General features: G+C 35.0%; 1 protein-coding gene across 2 annotated transcripts in view; it reads left to right on the top strand.

Annotated features, from left to right (window-relative positions):
• The window catches only part of LOC111043480 (glycine-rich cell wall structural protein 1.8-like), a 100084-nt gene that overhangs the window by 35383 nt on the left and 42109 nt on the right, over positions 1 to 22592 (top strand). For both annotated transcript variants that reach the window (XM_039440670.1, XM_039440669.1), the window contains exon 11: positions 2924 to 3137. In XM_039440670.1, the coding sequence (XP_039296604.1) occupies positions 2924 to 3051 (128 nt within the window). In that variant the 3' untranslated portion in view covers positions 3052 to 3137. The remainder of the gene's footprint in view (positions 1 to 2923; positions 3138 to 22592) is intronic.

Genomic DNA, 22592 nt, shown 5'->3' with positions numbered 1-22592 from the left:
GATGCAGCAAACTGTCACTTTGCGCACTAGTTGCACAAATAACTATTGTTTTTGAAAACAAGATTCTTTGAAAATTTTTTGGCCCAACGGGGCTCAACGGAGTTTGGAGAATCAAGCACAACTATGAAAAACGCCAATTATTCAATGAAGCAAACATAGTGGGTGAGATTGAAAGCAGAAGGTTACGGTGGACGGGACACATTCTGAGCAAAGAAGAAAGCGCTCTGACAAGCAGTGTACTGAGGAATAATCCTATAGGAAGGAGACCAGCTGGAAGGCCAAAAACTGGATGGTGGGACCAGGTCTGGAAAGATATGAGGAGGATGGGCCTAAAAGAGGAGGACACGGGTGACCGAAACTTGTGGAGAGGCTTAGTTGATGAGGCCAAGTACCGACTGGGGTACAAGTGGCCACCGCAGTAACTAAGTATAAAGTAGTAGTAGCTGAGGTGCACATGGTATTTTTGGGTTCAAAATTTATGCGTTTCAATTCTATATCTTGTGAATGTGAAGTTTTTTTTCAAGTTTTATTCTGTTTAAACTTTCAGATTAATAGTTTAGCGCTACCTTTCGACAAAACATTGTAATTATTATTAAACGATCTAGCTGTTTACCCTGTTGTCAATATTTGCAGTAGCAGAAGTCTTCGGGGTGAATTACAGCATTTAATTTGGATTTTCGTTCAATGATAATTAATTCATTAGCATTTGAATAATTGCAATATCTCAGTAATTTCCGTCTGTAAAACGTTGTACTATAATACCAAGTAATATTCAAAGTACGTTACTTTGTAAAAACACTTCATTGACATGAGATACTTTTTAAATTAATAAAACAATATAAAATCTTGTAGCACCCTTTAATTTTTTTTTAATTTTTATTTTAAAGTTTTTCAAAAATAAAGGGTGCTATAAGATTTTATATTGTTTTATTAAGTTACTTTGTTCTGTTCACCTTTACTGTCAATACTAATTGTAAAAAAGAATAAATAAAAATAAAATAAATAAAATAAATAAAATAAATAAATAAAATAAATAAATAAATAAATAAAATAAATAAAATACATAAAATAAATAAAATAATTAAATAACTAATTAGTGTCTCATCTCTGTTTAGGGCTACTTATAATATACATAGAAATACAAATCTCATTACCCTTTTTTTGAATTATTATTTTATCACAACATGTTTTGGACATTGATGCCATTTTCAAGTGATTTTTCAATGTCAAGTGGCATGAATGTCCAAACCATGTTGTGATAAAATAATTCAAAAAAGGGTACTGGGATTTGTATTTCTATTTATCTATTTCTAATTAATTAGTGTATACATTCTTTTGGACCCCTCTGTATTATTACATTGGAAATTAAAACAAAAAATAGATGATACGAAAATATGAGAATCAAGCTCCTGCTACTGTAGTTAGGAGGATAGATATTTCCATTAGAAGTATAGAAGAATCTAGATTCAGTTAGAAGTTAAAAGGATAACTTGGTCAGTTCAGCTCTACCAATGGCTTCAATAAAATACGTTTTAAAGGGTCAGCATTAGTTGAAAGTGAAGCATTAATGCTATTCATAAGGAATTCATGTTTTTTAATGGATTACAGATTTAAAAATTGTGATTTCTGGCAAAATAAAAGATTTCGACAGACTTCTTGTCTGATTTAATGTAGATGATGACACAGAAGAAGATGATGACGATGAAGATCACTGATGACATCAGTGTAGGTGTTGTTTATGTTTTTCTCCATATAAATTCTTGATATTTGACTATACATTATATTATTTTCCTACAGTTACGTTGAAAAGTGGCCATTGCTGCACTGATTACAGAACGCAAAGAATCACTTTTCCGCTCTAGTGCGGGAAAAATTTTTTTGCACTCCAGATTTGCAACATGGCAACGCAAAATAGTTAGTAGGTTATATGGAGCAACAGTGCAGCAAAATCAAAATGAAGTTGGTAACAGTGACTGCTGTGGCTGCTATAGTGAGCAGAGGTGCAACCAAGCACAACGCGCTAATTATTATTCATTATATATTATAACCAAGGACAACGAGGACTTTAGGATTTTAGGATTAAGGTTTTTATCAATAATAAAATTACACAGAAAAACATTTGATGCATTTCAGGCAATTTTACCCATAATTACCCACTTTTCATATTCAATGGTAACTGTAGGAAAAACTTAATGTGAAATACGTGCGCAAAGTTCCTCTGCTGCACTCAACAAACCATTCCGCCCTCGCCAACGGCTCGGGCGTAAACGTTTCTTTCGGTGCAGCAAACTGTCACTTTGCGCACTAGTTGCACAAATAACTATATTAAACGAAAATCCAAATTAAATGCTGTAAATCACCCCGAGGACCCCTGCTACTACAAATATTGACAACAGGGTAAACAGCTAGATGGAATTTCGATGAGCGCTACTATTCAAAAATTGTTTGTCAGCCCGGGAATCGAATCCAGTACCTCTCAATTGCCGGTCAGGAATGCTTACCCTTACACCAAACTGACAATCTCTGGTTAGCAGCGCTCACTCTATACGAAGCCATAGCGGCCAGCCAGTCTATAGATGGAAATTACTGAGATATTGCAATTATTCAAATGCTAATGAATTAATTATTATTAAACGAAAATCCAAATTACATGCTGTAATTCACCCTGAAGACTTCTGTTACTGCAAATATTGACAACAGGGTAAACAGCTAGATGGAATTTCGAAGAGCGCTACTATTCAAAAATTGTTTGTCAGCCCGGGAATCGAACCCAGTACCTTCCAATTGCCGGTCAGGAATGCTTACCCTTACTACCCGTAATTGCCATACCTCAGTAATTTCCATCTGTTTGACTATATACATCTTTTTGTTTCATTTTTGATAATTTCTCTAATTCTAAATGAAAAATTTCGTGAATTTGCAGGTCAACTACTCAGCTTCAAATACAACTCGCGGCGTTTCCATACTGTGACCCAACGCCTGAAATCGCTGACTTCAGCCAAACCACGTGCGCCGATCAATCAGAGCGATTCCCTCCATATTTTGCAGTGATGCCAACTGCTGTCTTGAGCGACACAAAAATCCAAAATTGTTTCGTCCACTTGTGAAGCCTTGTAGAGATGTTTTTGCTGCGTTAGGTTGGTAGTTGTACTATTTTTGTTTGTGGTGGTGGTGGTATTGTAAGATTCATGTTGTTTACTATAGTGAGGTCGACGTTATAATGGCAGTGGAGAAAGATAGGAGAACAACGTTGCCGAACCTCTGTCTTGTTAAACCTTCTATAGACAGTAGTAGCATATAGAAACAATAGCGTAAGTAGATATCCAATGGTATAGGGCGTTTATGTCGCAACCTTTACTGTTATCTCAAGCCGATTACTGTTGACTATTGTCGAATTTTACTGGTTTGTTGGGGTAAGAGTGTATGAACGGCACAGTATGAGAGACTACCAGTGTCACACAGCTTCACGGGAAAGAATTACATGAACTATCGGCTTGAGATAACAGTAAAAGTTGCGACATAAACGCCCTATACCATGGGATATCTACTCACGCTATTGTTTCTCAATGGTAGTAGATACAGGTGTATTGATGTAATATTAACTGTTCATTCTCGTTTAAAATAATCAATTATTTTTCATTAAGCAATAAATTATATTTTTCAATAATTTCATAACGAATTTACATAATTAAGATGAAATTCTTTGTTAATTAATTTTCGCCACACTGCACAGAAAGCAGCTGTTTTGCAGTGCCTACGTAGATGTGAAAGACCTTGTTGCAGACGACGTCAGAAAAGGGTTTCTTTTCCGGTCTAGGCCAGAAAGTTGTCTCTTTCCAGCCGCTTATGGCTGGAAACAACGCGCTAATTATTATTAATAAGTCATCCGCTAGATCGGGCGAGTGTCCACTTTCATAATAAGCTCAAGTCGCCATGATTTTAGTTCCAGTTTCGAATCAAACTAATTCGCTTCGCAACCAGTTTATTCAATTATTATTGTTGATTAGTGCATTCCGAATTTTCAAAAATGCTTGAAGATGACTGTGGTATTCCAAGTGAAATTTTAAAAGAATCTGAAATCCTGACTGCAAATCTTCTACCACTAAAATCAGAGATAGGTACGATAGCTTAACGAGTATTCTTTATTTATTTTGTCAGCAATACCGTAGTGTGGCGAAAAATATCGTTCGCACCACGGGCAAAAATGTTTTTCCAGCTCTCAATCTTTTCTAGTCCTCGGCCTATGGCCTCGGACTTGAAAACCGATTCGAGCTGGAAAAATCTCATTTTCTGCTCTAGGTGCGAAATATGCTATATCAATTCTACATTTTTGAAAGACAATCTGGGACAACAGAGCAAAGCGAGAAAGAGATAGCACTATCCGCTTTGTTGAATGATAGACAAGGATAGCAATATCATTGCTAATCAAACACTGTCAATATAACGTGGACCTGACTATATGAAGTAACATGTTATGTTATATAACATATTATATTATGTTCTATATAAAGTTCATAGACAATAGATACAATGCAGGTAAAAACAACAGGCATTCGCCCAAAACTGCTTTAAACCTTAATTTGGAATACACAGTCTTGAGGTTATGTAAATGATAACTTACTTTTTTGTTGTGTAGTTGAGAAGTTGATATTGTGGTAATTATTCATATTGAATGAAAAAGACTAAGAAATTGTCAAAAACCACAGATTTATTGATACTTAGAAAGACCGGTTTCGGTTTTAAGAGGATAAACTCATAGAGAAACATTAGCGTAAGTAGATATCCCATGGTATAGGGCGTTTATGTCGCAACTTTTAATGTTATCTCAAGCCGATTATTGTCGATTTTTACTGTTTTTACCGGGTAAGAGTGTATGAACGGCACAAATATGAGAGACTACCAGCGTCATAAAGCTTCACACAAAGAACTACGTGGACTATCAGCTATAGATAACAGTAAAAGTTGCGACATAAACGCCCTATACCATGAGATATCTACTTATGCTATTGTTTCTCTTTTATAAACTCTTATCAGTGATTGACAATGATGTAATAACCGAAACCGGTCTTTCTAAGTATCAATAAATCTGTGGTTATTGACAATTTCTTAGTCTTTTTCATTCGATAACTTAATTCACACACTTTTTTGAGTCCAAAAAATGTATGTACTACAATAATTTTAAATTTATCAGATTAATTAATTTCAAAAATAATGTGTTAATTTTACCCCTAACATGATTATTTATTCCATTGATAATCACAAATCATAATTACAATATAGTGTGATTTGGAAAAGATAACAGGCATAGCCCAAAACTGTCTTCCTCCCAAATTTTAACAAATGAAATTTTCAAAAAATAATGAGGCTATGATTTCACTTCAAATATGCTACTATAGTGAGTTCCAAAATCTTTATAGTTTCAAAATTTTTGTGTAAATAATATTATATTCCTACATTTTTCAAAAACAATCTGGCAACGTTGCAGAGCTAGGAAAGAATAGCGCTATCTGCTTTGTCTAATGACAGACAGGGATAGCAACACCAATGTTAATCAGGTGCTGACTTCACTATAGAACTAGAACAACCACAACATGATACGGAATCAACCCAATATGATACAGTATCATCTCAACTTGATACACATCACCATAATTTGATACAAAACAGGATAGAGCTAACTGCTTTGTCTAATGACAGACAAGGATAGCAACACCAATTTTAATCAGGTGCTGACTTTATAACGTGGACCTCACTATAGTACACGAAGAGATAGTCCTTGTCTGACATTTGATAGAATAAAAACCAGGGTTTGTGATTGATATGCATATTTCTTTGATGTTTGAAGGTATAGTGAGGTCCACGTTATAATGGCAGTGTACGATTGACAATACTGTAGCTGTCCTTCTCTATCATACAACAAAATAGATAGCGCTATCTCTCTCTCGCTTTGCAATGTTGTCAGTTTGCCAGAATATTTTATTTTTACTTCTGACAGTGACTGTACAAAAGTAGACAAACAATTCTCAGCCACCATTTTTCCTTCATTCTATCAAAATACTTGAGTACACAAGTTGTATAATTGATTTAAAATGTATTTTTGAAACAATGAAATAATTTTTAGACATTACCGTATGAGAAACACAAATTAGAATACCTGAAATGACATTTTAAAAGTTGATAACTAACCATCCTAGACTCCATCCATGCTTCAGTTAAGCTAGGTTAGACCTACTGGTACTGGTATAAAACATATTGAAAGGTTATTTCAGAATTATTTACATTAAAATTACTTTTTTTGGATGGGATTTCTATTTTTCTATTATCTTCAAAAGAAATTGCAGTAGAATACCTACCAAATAACTTAATTCGTGTTGTTTTGAAATGCAGATTGTTGTATCACAGCTTTTTAAATTAGCCGCCATTTCAGGTTTGTATAAAAATAAAAATCTGATCTCAGTTATGAAAGCAAATTTTTGAAACAAATTATGAAAAAATATATTTTCTTGATTGAATTGACATTAAATTAATTGTTTATCAAGGAAATGATAATTATTATTAGATCAAATTCAATGGGATGAATTGAGTAACAGCTGTGTACAGTTAGTGGCAAAATGGAGAGACTTGGCAACGTTTTTCTCCTATCTTTCTTCACTGCCATTATAACGTGGACCTCACTATAGTAGATGTAGATTGGATAAAAAATAGTGAATTCGGGTAGATTTTGTTGGTGGGGAGATCTCAACTCGCCTGAATACATCATTTAAGCCTTCAATGACTGTTAATACTGTCGTACTTCAGCTGTACTGACAGTTTAACGTGCCCATCCGATAACACGGAAGTGACCTGGTCAAAAACTTTCGGTAATGAGCGGTTTTGAACACTACCTCCGTAAATAAAGCCATAATGCATTTGTGTGACGTCAGCACAGGTAGGTCTCCTAGACCAATCAAAATTTGGTGATTTCAGCTGATCTATATCAGCTAGTGTTTGTATTGGTGTAGGAACCCTACCTGTGCTGACGTTACCATCAACCACCTGTCATGCACTATGGCTTTGTTTATGGAGGTAGTGGCTTGAACCCGGGACCTCCAAGTTACTAATGAAGTACTCTATCCACTTCACTACTCCTAAATTTGAAAATTTAATATTCATGAAGATTAGTGATATTATCAGCTTTAATTTTTTTCTTGTAAGTGGGATGGCGAATTGATGCTGAAAATTGGAAAATAGAAATGTTATTTTGGCTGTTACTTTGATTATTACAATATTTTGTGAATAATGTAGTTCTAATTTAATGTAATTTGTAATGTAGTTTCAATTTTTAAAGTAATTAGTTCTTGCCAAGTTGTGCCTCAGTTTAGTTTAGAAATTGAATTTAATTATAGTTCAGTCCAGATATTTGATCAGAATCTCAATGATTAGTTTTTCGAAATTCTACAAAAACCATCAGGTTTTAGATTGCTAGAATTAGTTGCAGTTGAAATCTTTGCCATATTAGTTATTTTTGGGATAATATTTAGGTAGATTTTATTAAAAATTCACAAGTCTCATATTTTTAGAATAAAGCCAAGTAACCACTAGGAGACCAGCACGCGCGACTGTCTAGATAGCGTTCATGCCACAATGTACTGATTTGGACAGGAAATAATTTCTCATCAGAATCTCCAAACGTTACATCAAGTCAACGTTAGTAGACAGAAGGTTGGTCACTCACAGGTGTGTGGGGGAACGCCAGCGTGACGTCACGTGTAGTAAAAATGTGATAGAGTAACCACACTGAGTTTATTCTCTGTATCTTCAAATACATTGTCGTTTAATCCCCTCAAGATTGACCTAGAACTTTAAAATTCTCCGTACTTATAGCGAATGAATTATCGATTCTAATGATGTCAAATATTTTAAGTTCATTCAACTTATATGAATAAAATGAAGTTGAAAATTTTCAAGAATCTAAAACCGTGAAATGAAAAAGTTGATACGCTGGAAAAGCGTTAGTCGACAACGTTATCTATATATATAAAAGCGAAATGGCACTCACTAAATGACTGACTCACTCACTCACTCACTCACTCACTCACTCGCATAACTAAAAATCTACCGGACCAAAAACGTTCAAATTTGGTAGGTATGTTCAGTTGGCCCTTTAGAGGCGCACTAAGAAATCTTTTGGCAATATTTTAACTCTAAGGGTTGTTTTTAAGGGTTTTAAAGTTCGTCTTTTAGCATGTATATTCTTCTTCTCCCAATCTCTTAATTATAATTGAAATTTCCATATCATATGTTACTATAGAACTATAATCTAGATAGAGTACCTCTTCGAAACAGTTGTTAACTGGCAACTAAATTAATAATTTTGTCAGGTTGGCATTAAGTTGAGTTGACTTTGTTAGGTTGGCACCAAGTTGAAGATTTAAATGCATTTATCGCGGAAAAATTGATTGGGCATTGCTACTTAAATCCTGGGAATATTATATTACTAGCCGTCAGGCTCGCTTCGCTCGCCATATCCGTTTAGCCAGACGTTTAGTCTGGACCCCCGACTGGATTGTTCTAACATATGATAAAAATGCTCAAATGAAAAATGCAGGCGAGCGAAGCGAGCCTGCTGATCTCATTCTTGGACGATTCAGTCGGGGGTCCAGGGGGCGGAGCCCCCTGGCTAGACGGATATTGCGAGCGAAGCGAGCCTGACGGCTAGTACTATTATAATTTCAGATTAACCCATAAAACAATATTGATAAACCAATGCATTGCAATAGACCGATCCCGATAAATACGATGCATTGCATTCATATAAATGCACTGAACACATGCTGGTATCGAGCACATGTTCTACGAGAATCAAAATAGTTTATCCCCGAAATTCACAAGCTGATGTATAGCCAAACCACAAAATATAAATACGACCTAGAAGATGAAGAAACCTTAGCTGGGTCTACACCAAAGTTACTAACAAAATGCTAATAACTTAATCCTTATAGATTCTATTAGATTGAACCGAACTTGACAAACACATATGTTCATCATGTGTATTATAAGTTACTAGCCGTCAGGCTCGCTTCGCTCGCCATATCCGTCTAGCAAGGGGGCTCCGCCCCCTGGACCCCCGACTGGATCGTCCAAGAATGAGATCAGCAGGCTCGCTTCGCTCGCCTGCATTTTTCCATTTTTATCATATTATATTAGGACAATCCAGTCGGGGGTCCAGACTAAACGTCTGGCTAAACAGATATGGCGAGCGAAGCGAGCCTGACGGCTAGTAATATAATATTCCTAGGATTGAAGTAGCAGTGCCCAATCAATTTTTCCGCGATAAATGCATTTAAATCTTCAACTTGGTGCCAACCTAACAAAATCAACTCAACTTAATGCCAACCTGACAAAATTATTAATTTAGTTGCCAGTTAACAACTGTTTCGAAGAGGTACTCTATCTAGATTATAGTTCTATAGTAACATATGATATGGAAATTTCAATTCTAATTAAGAGATTGGGGAGAAGAAGAATATACATGCTAAAAGACGAACTTTAAACCCTTAAAAACAACCCTTAGAGATGAAATATTGCCAAAAGATTTCTTAGTGCGCCTCTAAAGGGTGTCACGTTATTCTTTATATTAAAATAACGATTAGCCTCCTGCTTGGCATCAGTCGGTAAAGCATGAGATTTAATATAATTAGGGCGTGGTTTTCTAATAGTATTCAGTCTTAAAAAATCTTGATAGGCCTAGATATGGGCTTCTCCAATAACTCTTGTAATTCAATAATAATAAATATATATATATAAATGATACTTATACTATAGAGATGAGGAATATAAAATAAATTGCACACCATGAAAATTTTACACATATATTACATAAATAATGCAAAGATCAGTCGAGGCAAAAAATATATATAGAGCGATAAAAAATATAATATAAAAATAGAACAATATTTGAAATCAATAAAAATATCACAGGCTAACTTTATATTCTAGATTTATGGCACGAATCATTACCATGTGCCTTTATCTTGAAATCATATGCATTCTTTGGCATGTAGCTGTGACATGTACTTGCTAATACTTGTCGGCTTGGATAATTCAATCATAAATATGTGCTCTAAGATCAGCTTGATAAATTAGCCACTAATAATCCAAATATATCTATATATAAAATCTCTAGTATTTAGTAGATTTATTGTATCGAATATATATTTTTATCTCAGGGTGTAAGATTCGGCACCTGACGGAATAGGTAGAGCCATTCATCTAGTGAATTAGAACTATGATAAACTATCGCAAATTGTATTGCAAAAATTAAATATTGTATGCATACGTTTGATAGCCTAGATTTCGTACTTCTTTGATTAAATAGAAATTTCTAAAATATTGATCTATATATATTTTTCTTTCAATTAAATACCTTTAATACTAATTTTTACTTGCGCAAGTATTACTCTTATTAATTTCTCAATTTATAATAACCCTTTCGGCGAGCTAGCTTTGATCATCAGATTATTTCGAAGCACTAGGGCGCCCATCACTAATTCAAATTTAAATCACTCACGTGTCGAAAATCTTCTTGTAAGCCGCCGATATCGATCCAACTCCATGTGGTCCGGGAATATGGTAGCCGGAATCGTCTCCTCCAAGGGGTTATAAATTTAATAAAAAATGAAAAATGACTTCTGCTTCACAATAGCATCACGAAGTCTTTTAAGAAATTTAATAATTTACTTTAACTTTAAATTTTTACAAAATTATTATAAGGTACTTCGCTCTAAAATATTTGGGGTCCTCTTATGGTGGCATCTGGCTGGCGAGTGCTGGTTCTTCCTTCTCAAGTTTTACAGATTCTCTTTCCGACTTTCAAATTAGCATAAAATTTAAATATCTCAATCCTCCGCCATTAAATTCAAATAGATCTTACAAAAATGCCAAAATATTGCTTAGATTATATGATTAATAATTTCTTTGCATTCGAGCCATATTGATAACATAGATTACACAATTTTTACACAAAATCTACTACAATTATATAAATATATATAAATATTTTTGAATTGGCCTACAGTTGCCGCCTATTAACTGCCGTTTTACTATTGGTGCATGCAAATTTTATTAGGTATTCATGCGCCTGGTAACTCTTATTCCTGAATACATTAAATTATTTTTATTTGGTTTTTTATTTATGCTCTTTGCATGCTAGTTAATATTATATATATAATATTAATTCCATGCTAACTAATAATTAGCCACGTGGACGGGTGTTTTTTCACATTGCACACCATCCGAATGCAATAAAGCTCTGCCAAGGGGTTTTGGTCAGATTCTACGTTCTTCGGTTTGATCGATCTCTAGGTCACCGATCTGTGAATACATCTACCTAACCTCAATCTTCAAATATTTTATAAATAATCTATTTATGAGTAATAAACTTCCTTCAAATCCTTTTTAGGTTCTTGTACCATTTAGCCAGAACAAGCTGATGCTATCTAATCTTGTTTATTATCTGCTTGGCGATATTAGCCAATTACTTTATTTTTAGACCTATTACTATTTCTGTTAGGGTTTTTCATCTACCCAGATTTAAATATGTTACACGCGCCCCTGGGTTTGAATTCAAAATATTTGAGAATCACAATGTTTTTAATGAAAACCCACCCTTCAAATACATTGATATACACTATACTTTATTTATAAATTATACTCTCCTACTTCTATCACATTTCGCAGTCATATTTGCTGCATCTCCTTTATACCTTTATCAAAAACAATAACAAATTCTCCTCCTCAACACACATAAAAATATCATAAATATAAACTTCTAAACGTACTCCTCCTGACACCATTTACAACACAGTAATTTTTGAATTCGCCGCTTGCAGGGCTGCCAACTTAACTACACACATTCATAATTCTCATAAATGATTCCTTTTAGACAATAATTTCGATTCATAAACTTCTGGGCTTATATCCTATAGTATTTCTTAGGTCTTAATATAAATAATTTTCTATACATCAGGTACAATACTTTCTTTTGCTAATGGCTCTTTGGTTTTGGTAACTGGTATTCACTTTAAATCTTTTCAGGTAACAAACGTGGCATAATTAAAAGTAATAAATATAAAAACATATAAATAAATATCGACATTAATAAATATAATAAATAACAATAATAAATAACTCTTTGGGTACAGTACTTCTTTTTATAAACATATGTTCAACAGACATTACATTCATTTGATTTGGGTGGCTTTGGTCAGCTGTTCGCTGTTCTACAATTCATAGTGTTACATGTTACAGCAGAATTTGCTATCGACTTTCATAACTAACCTAACTGCTCAATTTTTTCTCTTAAAAAGGTAATTAACAAATTTTAATTTTATTATCCCCGCTTGTGTCCTTTTTATCTGATGTATATAATTTAATTACATATTTAAAAATTGTTCTTTTCCTTATTGCAGGCTTCTAACGGCTGGAAGGAATTAAAACATTGGATTGTTGCCACGAGGTCCTATACCAATATTAAATTTATTAAGGAAGGTTAGTAATTGGCTTGATAGTGTTGTTTTCCTTTGACTTCTTATCATATTATTTGAAATTTGATGATATTTCATGTAGAATTGTTGTGGTTTACTTGCATCTTCTTGCATTCGGTTTGTAGATGTTGCTGTAGGCCGGTTGGTTATCTGCTGTTGGTTTTTTGAGGCTGTCCTAGTTGATAAATTTTCTTCATGAATATAAAACCCCGGTATCTTGTATACTTTTTTAAACAATTCCTTGATTCATTAATTGTAGTTCCTTTCAATCCATTCCAATCATCCTGTAATTTTAATTCACCTTTCCTCTTATTTTCATTTAATGTTCTTGATCTCAGTTCATTATAACTCCTTATGCCCGCAACAATAAACATTTTTATAATATTAAATTTCCAATTATCAATAATAGATTCATTTAACAACAACAATACAATATTTTTCGTTCTATCCACAACACAGTCGTTTATTAATATCACAGCCATCATAACAAATATTAAACACCATATCAAAACATTTATCAACTTCCCAACAATATAATCACTCAACATATAGCCAGGTACTTCCACTTTTTTAATATTATTTTTTAATTCTTCCAATCTTATTGGCTTTCTAGCCTTTATCAACCTCCATAAATAGTCCACTTTATTTTTATCCAGGCATGAATCAGTAGTAGTCATAGTAGTAGCTCCGTTTTTATCCATTCATTCGATCCGTTTTTATCCCGTTTCCTTAGCCCATTCTTCCGGTCACATCGTTGATCATCTTCCTTGAAACGAATATGCCGCGGATGCACGCCGTCGGCCCGCTCCTGTCCTCCTCGGTGTTGGTTCGATGTCCTCCTTTGCCTCTTGAAGCGTGCATGCGGCCGGTATGCGCGCGCGTGGTTCCTCCTTCGTCGCTTCTTCCGCCTCCGGGCCTTGCGATGCATCTTCTTCTCCCGAATGCCGTCCTCTCCGTCCTGATGTCGGCCGTCCGGTGTCCTCGGGCGCTTCCGTCTCCGGGCCTTGCGGTGGGCGCTCCTCCGGTCCTGCATGTTATCCTCTCGGTCAAAAATTTTGGGGTCCTTTGTCTCCTTCGGTGGTGTCCATTGGTGCGGGTGCATGGATTCTGTGCGCGGGTGCATGGTGGCGGTCACTTGATGCGCGAGTGTGACTTTCAAAGCGGGTAGTATGGTGGCGGTCTCTTGATGTGTGGGCTGCTCTACCTGCGGTGATGGATCGTCGGCGGGGAACAATATACTTAAAATGGGTGATGTTTGTGGCTGGCTTTAATTGCATGTTTGGCGGCGGTTTTTTGTAGTAAACTGTCTTGTATTGGCTTCGGTTCTTCTAATACTATTTCGGTTCTTCTAATAAGTTTTCGGTAAATCACTTCTGAATGTGGTGTATGACGTTGAAATATCCTGCTTTTCTTGGTTTGTTTCATTTGAGCTTGTGCTTGTTATATCGGGGGTATCATATAGTCCTGGTTTATTAGCTGTAGTTTTCTGTATATCTGGTGGCGGGTTGTTGGGTGTTGGGTTCTGTGTTTTTTGGTGATTTGATCTGGACGCATGCTCTAATGTGTAGTTTGTACTTATTTGATGAGGTGGCGGTTTGTAATTTTTGTCGTAATTATTCTGAGTGTAATCATTATTTGTGTTAAATCGATCATGGCCATAATAATAATTTCTTTCATAGGTTTGCTGTGGATAATGGTTTGTTTGACGATTCTGAAAACTTCTATTATTCCAGCTGTTATTTTGATTATGATTATAGCGGCGTTTAAATTGAGGGGTAGATCGTGAGCAATCATATGGTACTGATTCATAATTTTGGCTGTTATACTGATTAAATTTTGAGTTATGTTGATTTTGTGCGTATCTCTGGTCTGAACGGTGGTTTGATATGGCCATTGCAGACTGTATGCCATATAAATGATTTATCAGCTGCTTACAATCAGTAATGGGTTGTGTGGCGAGTGCCATTCTAACTTGATACGGTAGCTTCTTTAAAATAATACTTGCTAATGCCGATTCATTAATGGGCTCGCTCAATTGAGAATTTTTAAACTGTAGGGCAGTGACGAAAGTGGTACATGCACCGTCTAAGTTAGGGTTGAAATCGCATGATATAATGTCCGCTAGCACGTCCAACTGTTTACTTCTGCTCCAATACTGTTCCAGGAAGACAGCTACAAACTCATCCAATGATGTAAATTCATGGGCTCTACTCCGAAAGAACATCAGGGGTTCGCCAATCAATAAACTAGTCAAACGAAGACGCCAAAAATTCCAAGAGGTAGGTGCAAGAGTTTGTACTAATTTTATCTGATCAATGAATGGTTGAGGTTGCAAATGGCGATCAGTGTTATCAAATTTTCCTAGTCCTTGTAATATACTATGTACGTTGAGGTTGTCTGTTTGAATTCCTTGAGGTTGTTGTTGAATATGATTTTCCAATGCTATTATTTTTTCCTGTGTTATCTGCCATTGACTATTATGTGTAATTTTATTTGCGTTTATTTCTTGATTTAGTTGAGTCAGAGTGGATTTCTGAATTAGTAGAGTTCCATTTAAAGCTTTACAGGTTTCAGTGTTTTGATTGATGCTACCTTGCAGTTGGTTCATTTTTGTGGACATATTAATCTGTTTGTTTTGTATTTCTTTAATATTGTTAATATTTTTGTCAACTGTAGTTGTTAAGTTTTGATTGGCAACGGTAATTTGTTTGTGGATTTCTTGGTGGCAATCGGCCTTAATGTTATTTGTTATATCCTGAATAGGTGTAGTGATTTGTGTATTTAAGTTGTTTATCCTTTCATTGAGTTCACATGTAACCGTATCTAACCTTTCCGATAATCCTGCCGTAACTTTATCCTGACTTTCTTTTTGTAGGGTTATCATTGCTTTTAACTCTTCCCTATGACTCTCTACTTTAGTTTCAATATTATCCAACCGTTGTTCTACTGATTTTATAGCGCCTGTGGTCTCTTTCATACCCTGTTCCACTGTCTGTTTATTTTCCTCTTTTACTGTAGCAATCTCCTTTTTAATTTCCTGCATCATACTATCCATTGTTTTTTGTAACATAATGTTAAAAGTGCTACTCGTTTGTTCCATTATTACCTTTTGAAGCGGATCTAATTCTGTGATTGAAAATATACTTTGTTTGCTCAGGTGTGACTCGGCCTCCGGCGATGCGGGTTCTGCAGACTGCTCTTCGCCCCCTTCAAAGTTGATCTCTACTATCCGTTGATTCAAGGGTGTGTCAGCGGCGTCGATTCGAGTGGAGGATAGAGGTTGCAGACCTGGTGGATCGAAAATTATCGACCCGACGCTTCCTGGTTCCCTTTCTCGTGGCGTATTGGCATCTACCGTGGTGGGGTTTGATGTGCTCGGAGTCGACAAAGTGGGATCTGTGCAACCGCCGTACATATATGAAACTTCAGAGTTTGCGGGAGTGTGATTCATTATGTCAAATGTGATAAATGCTAATTAAACAGTGATAAAAATGATAAGCGAAAATGCTTAAAAAAGAGACACAGCCGGGACTTACAGTGAACAGTGATGTGTAAAGTGTTTGGATACTCTTACAATCAGGTATTTATACTTAAGTTTTTTACAATACTCTAGCGCCCTCAATGTTTTGTTGATTTATTTTTGGCTAGTTTACAGGCTGCGACTTATTTTCCAACTGGCTTAAACACCTAATATATTTTTGACTAGAAAGTAATAGCAGTTTAGGCTTATAAAATAAAATCTCTCTCTATAAACATGTAATTTTTCACAGTACTAATAATATAAAATTTTCTTTAAAACATATAATTTCTCTCTATTTAAAGCTCTTGTTTCCCCAAAAAGTAATACAAATATTCCTTCGCCAGTTTTCCTCACAACTCGTATAAGTTATCTATAATTTTCACTATGTTTATTGACCTAATTTCAAGTAATTATTCAATGAGCTTGGCTCTCATCATCAGTCCCACGTTGGTACGACATGTCTTTGTGTCACGTTATTCTTTATATAACAAATAACGATTAGCCTCCTGCTTGGCATCAGTCGGTAAAGCATGAGATTTAATATAATTAGGGCGTGGTTTTCTAATAGTATTCAGTCTTAAAAAATCTTGATAGGCCTAGATATGGGCTTCTCCAATAACTCTTGTAATTCAATAATAATAAATATATATATATAAATGATACTTATACTATAGAGATGAGGAATATAAAATAAATTGCACACCATGAAAATTTTACACATATATTACATAAATAATGCAAAGATCAGTCGAGGCAAAAAATATATATAGAGCGATAAAAATATAATATAAAAATAGAACAATATTGAAATCAATAAAAATATCACAGGCTAACTTTATATTCTAGATTTATGGCACGAATCATTACCATGTGCCTTTATCTTGAAATCATATGCATTCTTTGGCATGTAGCTGTGACATGTACTTGCTAATACTTGTCGGCTTGGATAATTCAATCATAAATATGTGCTCTAAGATCAGCTTGATAATTAGCCACTAATAATCCAAATATATCTATATATTAAAATCTCTAGTATTTAGTAGATTTATTTGTATCGAATATATATTTTTATCTCAGGGTGTAAGATTCGGCACCTGACGGAATAGGTAGAGCCATTCATCTAGTGAATTAGAACTATGATAAACTATCGCAAATTGTATTGCAAAAATTAAATATTGTATGCATACGTTTGATAGCCTAGATTTCGTACTTCTTTGATTAAATAGAAATTTCTAAAATATTGATCTATATATATTTTTCTTTCAATTAAATACCTTTAATACTAATTTTTTACTTGCGCAAGTATTACTCTTATTAATTTCTCAATTTATAATAACCCTTTCGGCGAGCTAGCTTTGATTATCAGATTATTTCGAAGCACTAGGGCGCCCATCACTAAATTCAAATTTAAATCACTCACGTGTCGAAAATCTTCTTGTAAGCCGCCGATATCGATCCAACTCCATGTGGTCCGGGAATATGGTAGCCGGAATCGTCTCCTCCAAGGGGTTATAAATTTAATAAAAAATGAAAAATGACTTCTGCTTCACAATAGCATCACGAAGTCTTTTAAGAAATTTAATAATTTACTTTAACTTTAATTTTTACAAAATTATTAATAAGGTACTTCGCTCTAAAATATTTGGGGTCCTCTTATGGTGGCATCTGGCTGGCGAGTGCTGGTTCTTCCTTCTCAAGTTTTACAGATTCTCTTTCCGACTTTCAAATTAGCATAAAATTAAATATCTCAATCCTCCGCCATTAAATTCAAATAGATCTTACAAAAAATGCCAAAATATTGCTTAGATTATATGATTAATAATTTCTTTGCATTCGAGCCATATTGATAACATAGATTACACAAATTTTTACACAAAATCTACTACAATTATATAAATATATATAAATATTTTTGAATTGGCCTACAGTTGCCGCCTATTAACTGCCGTTTTACTATTGGTGCATGCAAATTTTATTAGGTATTCATGCGCCTGGTAACTCTTATTTCCTGAATACATTAAATTATTTTTATTTGGTTTTTTATTTATGCTCTTTGCATGCTAGTTAATATTATATATATTAATATTATTCCATGCTAACTAATAATTAGCCACGTGGACGGGTGTTTTTTCACATTGCACACCATCCGAATGCAATAAAGCTCTGCCAAGGGGTTTTGGTCAGATTCTACGTTCTTCGGTTTGATCGATCTCTAGGTCACCGATCTGTGAATACATCTACCTAACCTCAATCTTCAAATATTTTATAAATAATCTATTTATGAGTAATAAACTTCCTTCAAATCCTTTTTAGGTTCTTGTACCATTTAGCCAGAACAAGCTGATGCTATCTAATCATGTTTATTATCTGCTTGGCGATATTAGCCAATTACTTTATTTTTAGACCTATTACTATTTCTGTTAGGGTTTTTCATCTACCCAGATTTAAATATGTTACAAGGGCCAACTGAACATACCTACTAAATTTGAACATTTTTGGTCGGGTAGATTTTTAGTTATGCGAGTGAGTGAGTGAGTGAGTGCCATTTCGCTTTTATATATATATAGATGTTATTAATGTTAATAACTTTGGTGTAAACGCGGCTTAAGGGTTTGAAAGGGTAGATTAGGAGGTGGGGTTTCTGCTTTTAAATGGAAAAATGCTTGTATTATTTAAATGTTTTGATAATTATTGTAAAGCAGAAACAGAAAGCTTGCATGTCAGAACAAGTTTGTGTTATATAATTTGACTATACCTCACTGTATGATTTTCAAGGATGCGATATTCTGCCTACTTTGTGTACTACAGCCTAGGTCACGGCTGCAGTTCTCCCACTCCAATTGCATGTCAACTCAAATTCAACAGATGGAAATTACTGAAATATTGCAATTATTCAATTGCTAATGAATTAATTACAGCATTTAATTTGGATTTTCGTTTAATAATAATAATTAAATTTAATAGATGAGTGACCAACCTTCTGTCTACTAACTTTGACATCAAGTCTCTTGTTTTTGATGAGATACCATAGACCTGCAATGTTTGGTGATTATTGCTCTCGCAGACGAGGATTGGTCTATAGGCAGTTGTAGACAATCAGTCTTGTAGACAACCTGAGACACTTCTCTTAAGCCATGTCCAGACGCTCAAGTTTTGCTTCAGTCTTTTAAACTTGAATTTTAAAAAACACTTTTGAAGTGAAAATACACATGTAACGCAGAATTGATTTGATTTTTACAGATTTATTGATAAGAATACACATGTATTTTCACTTCAAAAGTGTTTTTTAAAATTCAAGTTTAATTTTAACAGTGATAAAGTATGGATATACAACAGAGTATTCAGTCTTTTGCTCAAGCAAAAGTCGGAGCATGTAAGTCGATGCGTCTGGACGGTAAAACGGATGGGTCTTCAAGCTTAAGTCGTCAAACTTAGAATGTATCGGCCGGGAATCTTTTTCCATCAAACCGTCCGTCTTTTGCCTATCCACCAAAACCTAAATCGCGTAAAAATGGCGATAGAGGAATTGTGATTCCAGATTCGAATTCAGCGCACTCAAATTAATAAAATGCCTCGCGAGTACTTGAAAATAAGCAAGTTTTTTTTATCGATAACGCCATTTAAATTTATTTTCTTTCTTGATTCTCATGATACTCTCAGAATTTGATGTTGATATTATGATTTACTATCATGATATATTAAGATGTACTATATTGTTGATAAGAATACTATCTACAAAATTTCAATCCATTTACAATCACAGTGTCTCGAGATATGAGTCATCTAAAACAAAGCCATTTAGCGATTAACAGTAATATTTTTGTCATTGTGTTGTTAAATATAGCATTATCCAGTTGAATCAGCGAAAAAATACGATATAATTATTACTCATCTACCAGATATATGGTAGATATTGATGACGAACTGAACTTGAGAGCACAAAAATAGGAAAACGGACGACATGAGACGGATGCGTGTGGTCGCAATTTTACATCCGTCTTTTGCTTGAACCAAACGATCCGTCTTATGCTTGAGCAAAAGACTGATGGAAAACTTGAGCGTCTGGACCCGGCTTTAGACCAAAATCGCGCAACTTCTCTCTCAATGATTATTAGGCTTGAGTTGCAAATTGGAATTGTTGATAAATAGTTATTTTTGGGACAATATTCAGGTAGATTTTTTTACAAATTATATTAAAATTTACTAGTCTTCGATTTTGAGAATTAGTTGGAGTAAATATGGTTATGGAGATATATGTTATTTTTGGGAAAATATTGAGGTAGGTTTTATAACAGATTTTCAAGTAATATTTATTGGTAGGGTTTCTTAGGCCCATCTCGGTTTAAACGGAGATAGATCTGCTGTTAGTTCAAACCCGGAATGTAACACGTTAAATCCGAGCATGGCTTCTTGCAACCATAGATTAGCGTTAAACGTACGTTGGGCATATGTTTCTTGGTAGAGTGTTACTGAGGTTAAGGTGGGCCGTCCACTAGTACCGTTTTCGTCCGAACTAGCATCGGCCAAAAACTACCGAACTCGACCGAACGATCCCCCAACAAAGAAAGGAATAGATGCTCGTCCATTGCAACAGGTACGGCCGATCAATTTTTCGATCCGAATAATTGAATGGGATTTACCGGCTCTATCCGGCCGAACTAGCTAGTCGAGCTGAGACAACAAAGTGTTCTAACCTAAAATTGTTTCACAGTCTTGTTTGTTGAAGTTGTTCTGTTTTATAAAGTTGTAACTATTGACAATAAAAAGTTGATAAGCTTGGTTCAAGAGCATGTTCCATTGTGGGATATGCGAGACAAAAGATATCATTGTCTGTGGACAAAGATTGCTGAACAAATAGGATCTAAAGATAAGATTATTATAATGAATAACTAATTTAGTGGATATTTGTTCATTCAGTTTTCAAAATCTCAATATAATCATTGTTTATGAAAAATTTTGGTAGCTATGATAGTAGTTAATTCAATAATTGGCAACCAGTCTACTACTGAACTAGACTGACGTGAACGGTTCCAATGGACGACCATATTCGGCCGAATCAACGGCCGGCAGATCAACCGTTTCTTCAACCGTTTTGTTCGGCTGTTGGATCGGACGAATCCAACGGCCAAACAAAACGGTTGAAGATCTTGCCGAACTAAAACCCTTCTGTATCTTCTAAAAATTCATTTGGGATTTTTGAGTGGTAGGACACTGTTATAAAAAGAACTACCCATCTCACAATAAAGTTAATAGTGATCGAAAAAATCTCAATCTTTCTTCTCTTGACGAATGTCTTGAAAACTAGTCTCAGAGACTTATTTTAGAGAGACCAAGAACACTTATTTAGTTTGATCGACTCTTATTTTCTAGGGCATTTATTAAATGGAATAGACCATGAAACCTATACCGGGTGCTTCAAAAAAATGTATACACACTTTGAACTTTCATAGAAAATTTATTTACCGTTCTACAAAGTTAAATTTCAGGAAAATAGAAAGCTGAAAGTCCAATGTAAATGAAACATAAATAAAAAATGTTAATACTGTTCAAATTGGTGACCTGCAGCATCAATACAATTCTGAGTACGAGTCACCACTGATTCTGTACATCGTATCAAAACGTCCAATGAGATTTCTCTACACACCGCTTGAATCTCATTCCAAAGAATGTCTAGGTTACGTGGTTTACGTTTGTACACCTCATGTTTTACTGTGCCCCACAAGAAGAAATCCAGTGGTGTAAGGTCTGGAGAGCATGCTGGAAACTCGATTGGCCCCCTGCGTCCTATCCACTGGCCTGGCAAATTTTGATCCAGGTAAGCTCGTTCGTCCCTGTGATAGTGCGGCGGAGCACCATCTTGTTGAAAATAAAAATCATCATTACCATATAATGCACAAATGGCAGGAAATATGGAATCAGCAAGCATTGTTAGGTAATTAATACCAGTTAGAGTGCCTTCAAATCGAAAAGGTCCAATGAGTCCCCTTGAAGACAAACCGCACCACACATTTACACCAGGCAAATTTACAGCTTTTACAATTAATTGTAATGTGAGGATTTTCTTCACCCCAGTAAACACAATTGTGCCTATTGACAGTTCCATTAAGTTTAATTGGGCTTCATCCGACCAAATGATGCTACCCATAAATCCTGGTCCTCGTATCACCATCTCCTGAATCCATTCACAAAATTGCAACCTTCGATCTGGATCGTCGTCATTTAGCTGTTGCACCAGCCTTGGAATGTAAACACGATACTTGCCTCTCTTCAGAATGCGTAGCACGCTGCTAGCACTTACATCACTTTCACGTGCCCCTTGCCTTGAAGATTTGTTAGGAGACCGTTGAAACAGTTCCAAGACTGCCGTTGATGTTTCATCACTTGTAGCTGTTCGAGGCCGACCTGAATGACCTTTATGCACATCACACACTGCTCCATGAACTTTGAATTTGTCTCGTATGCATGTAATTGTTAATCTTGAAGGTGGTACTGTATCATACTCCCTTCTCCACTGTCTTTAAACATTTACATTCCCAAACTTCCAGTAC

This window comes from Nilaparvata lugens, chromosome 14, assembly GCF_014356525.2.
Source record: "Nilaparvata lugens isolate BPH chromosome 14, ASM1435652v1, whole genome shotgun sequence".
In the NCBI taxonomy this organism is placed as follows: Eukaryota; Metazoa; Arthropoda; class Insecta; order Hemiptera; family Delphacidae; genus Nilaparvata; species Nilaparvata lugens.
This window is presented reverse-complemented; position numbering and strand designations above follow the sequence as displayed.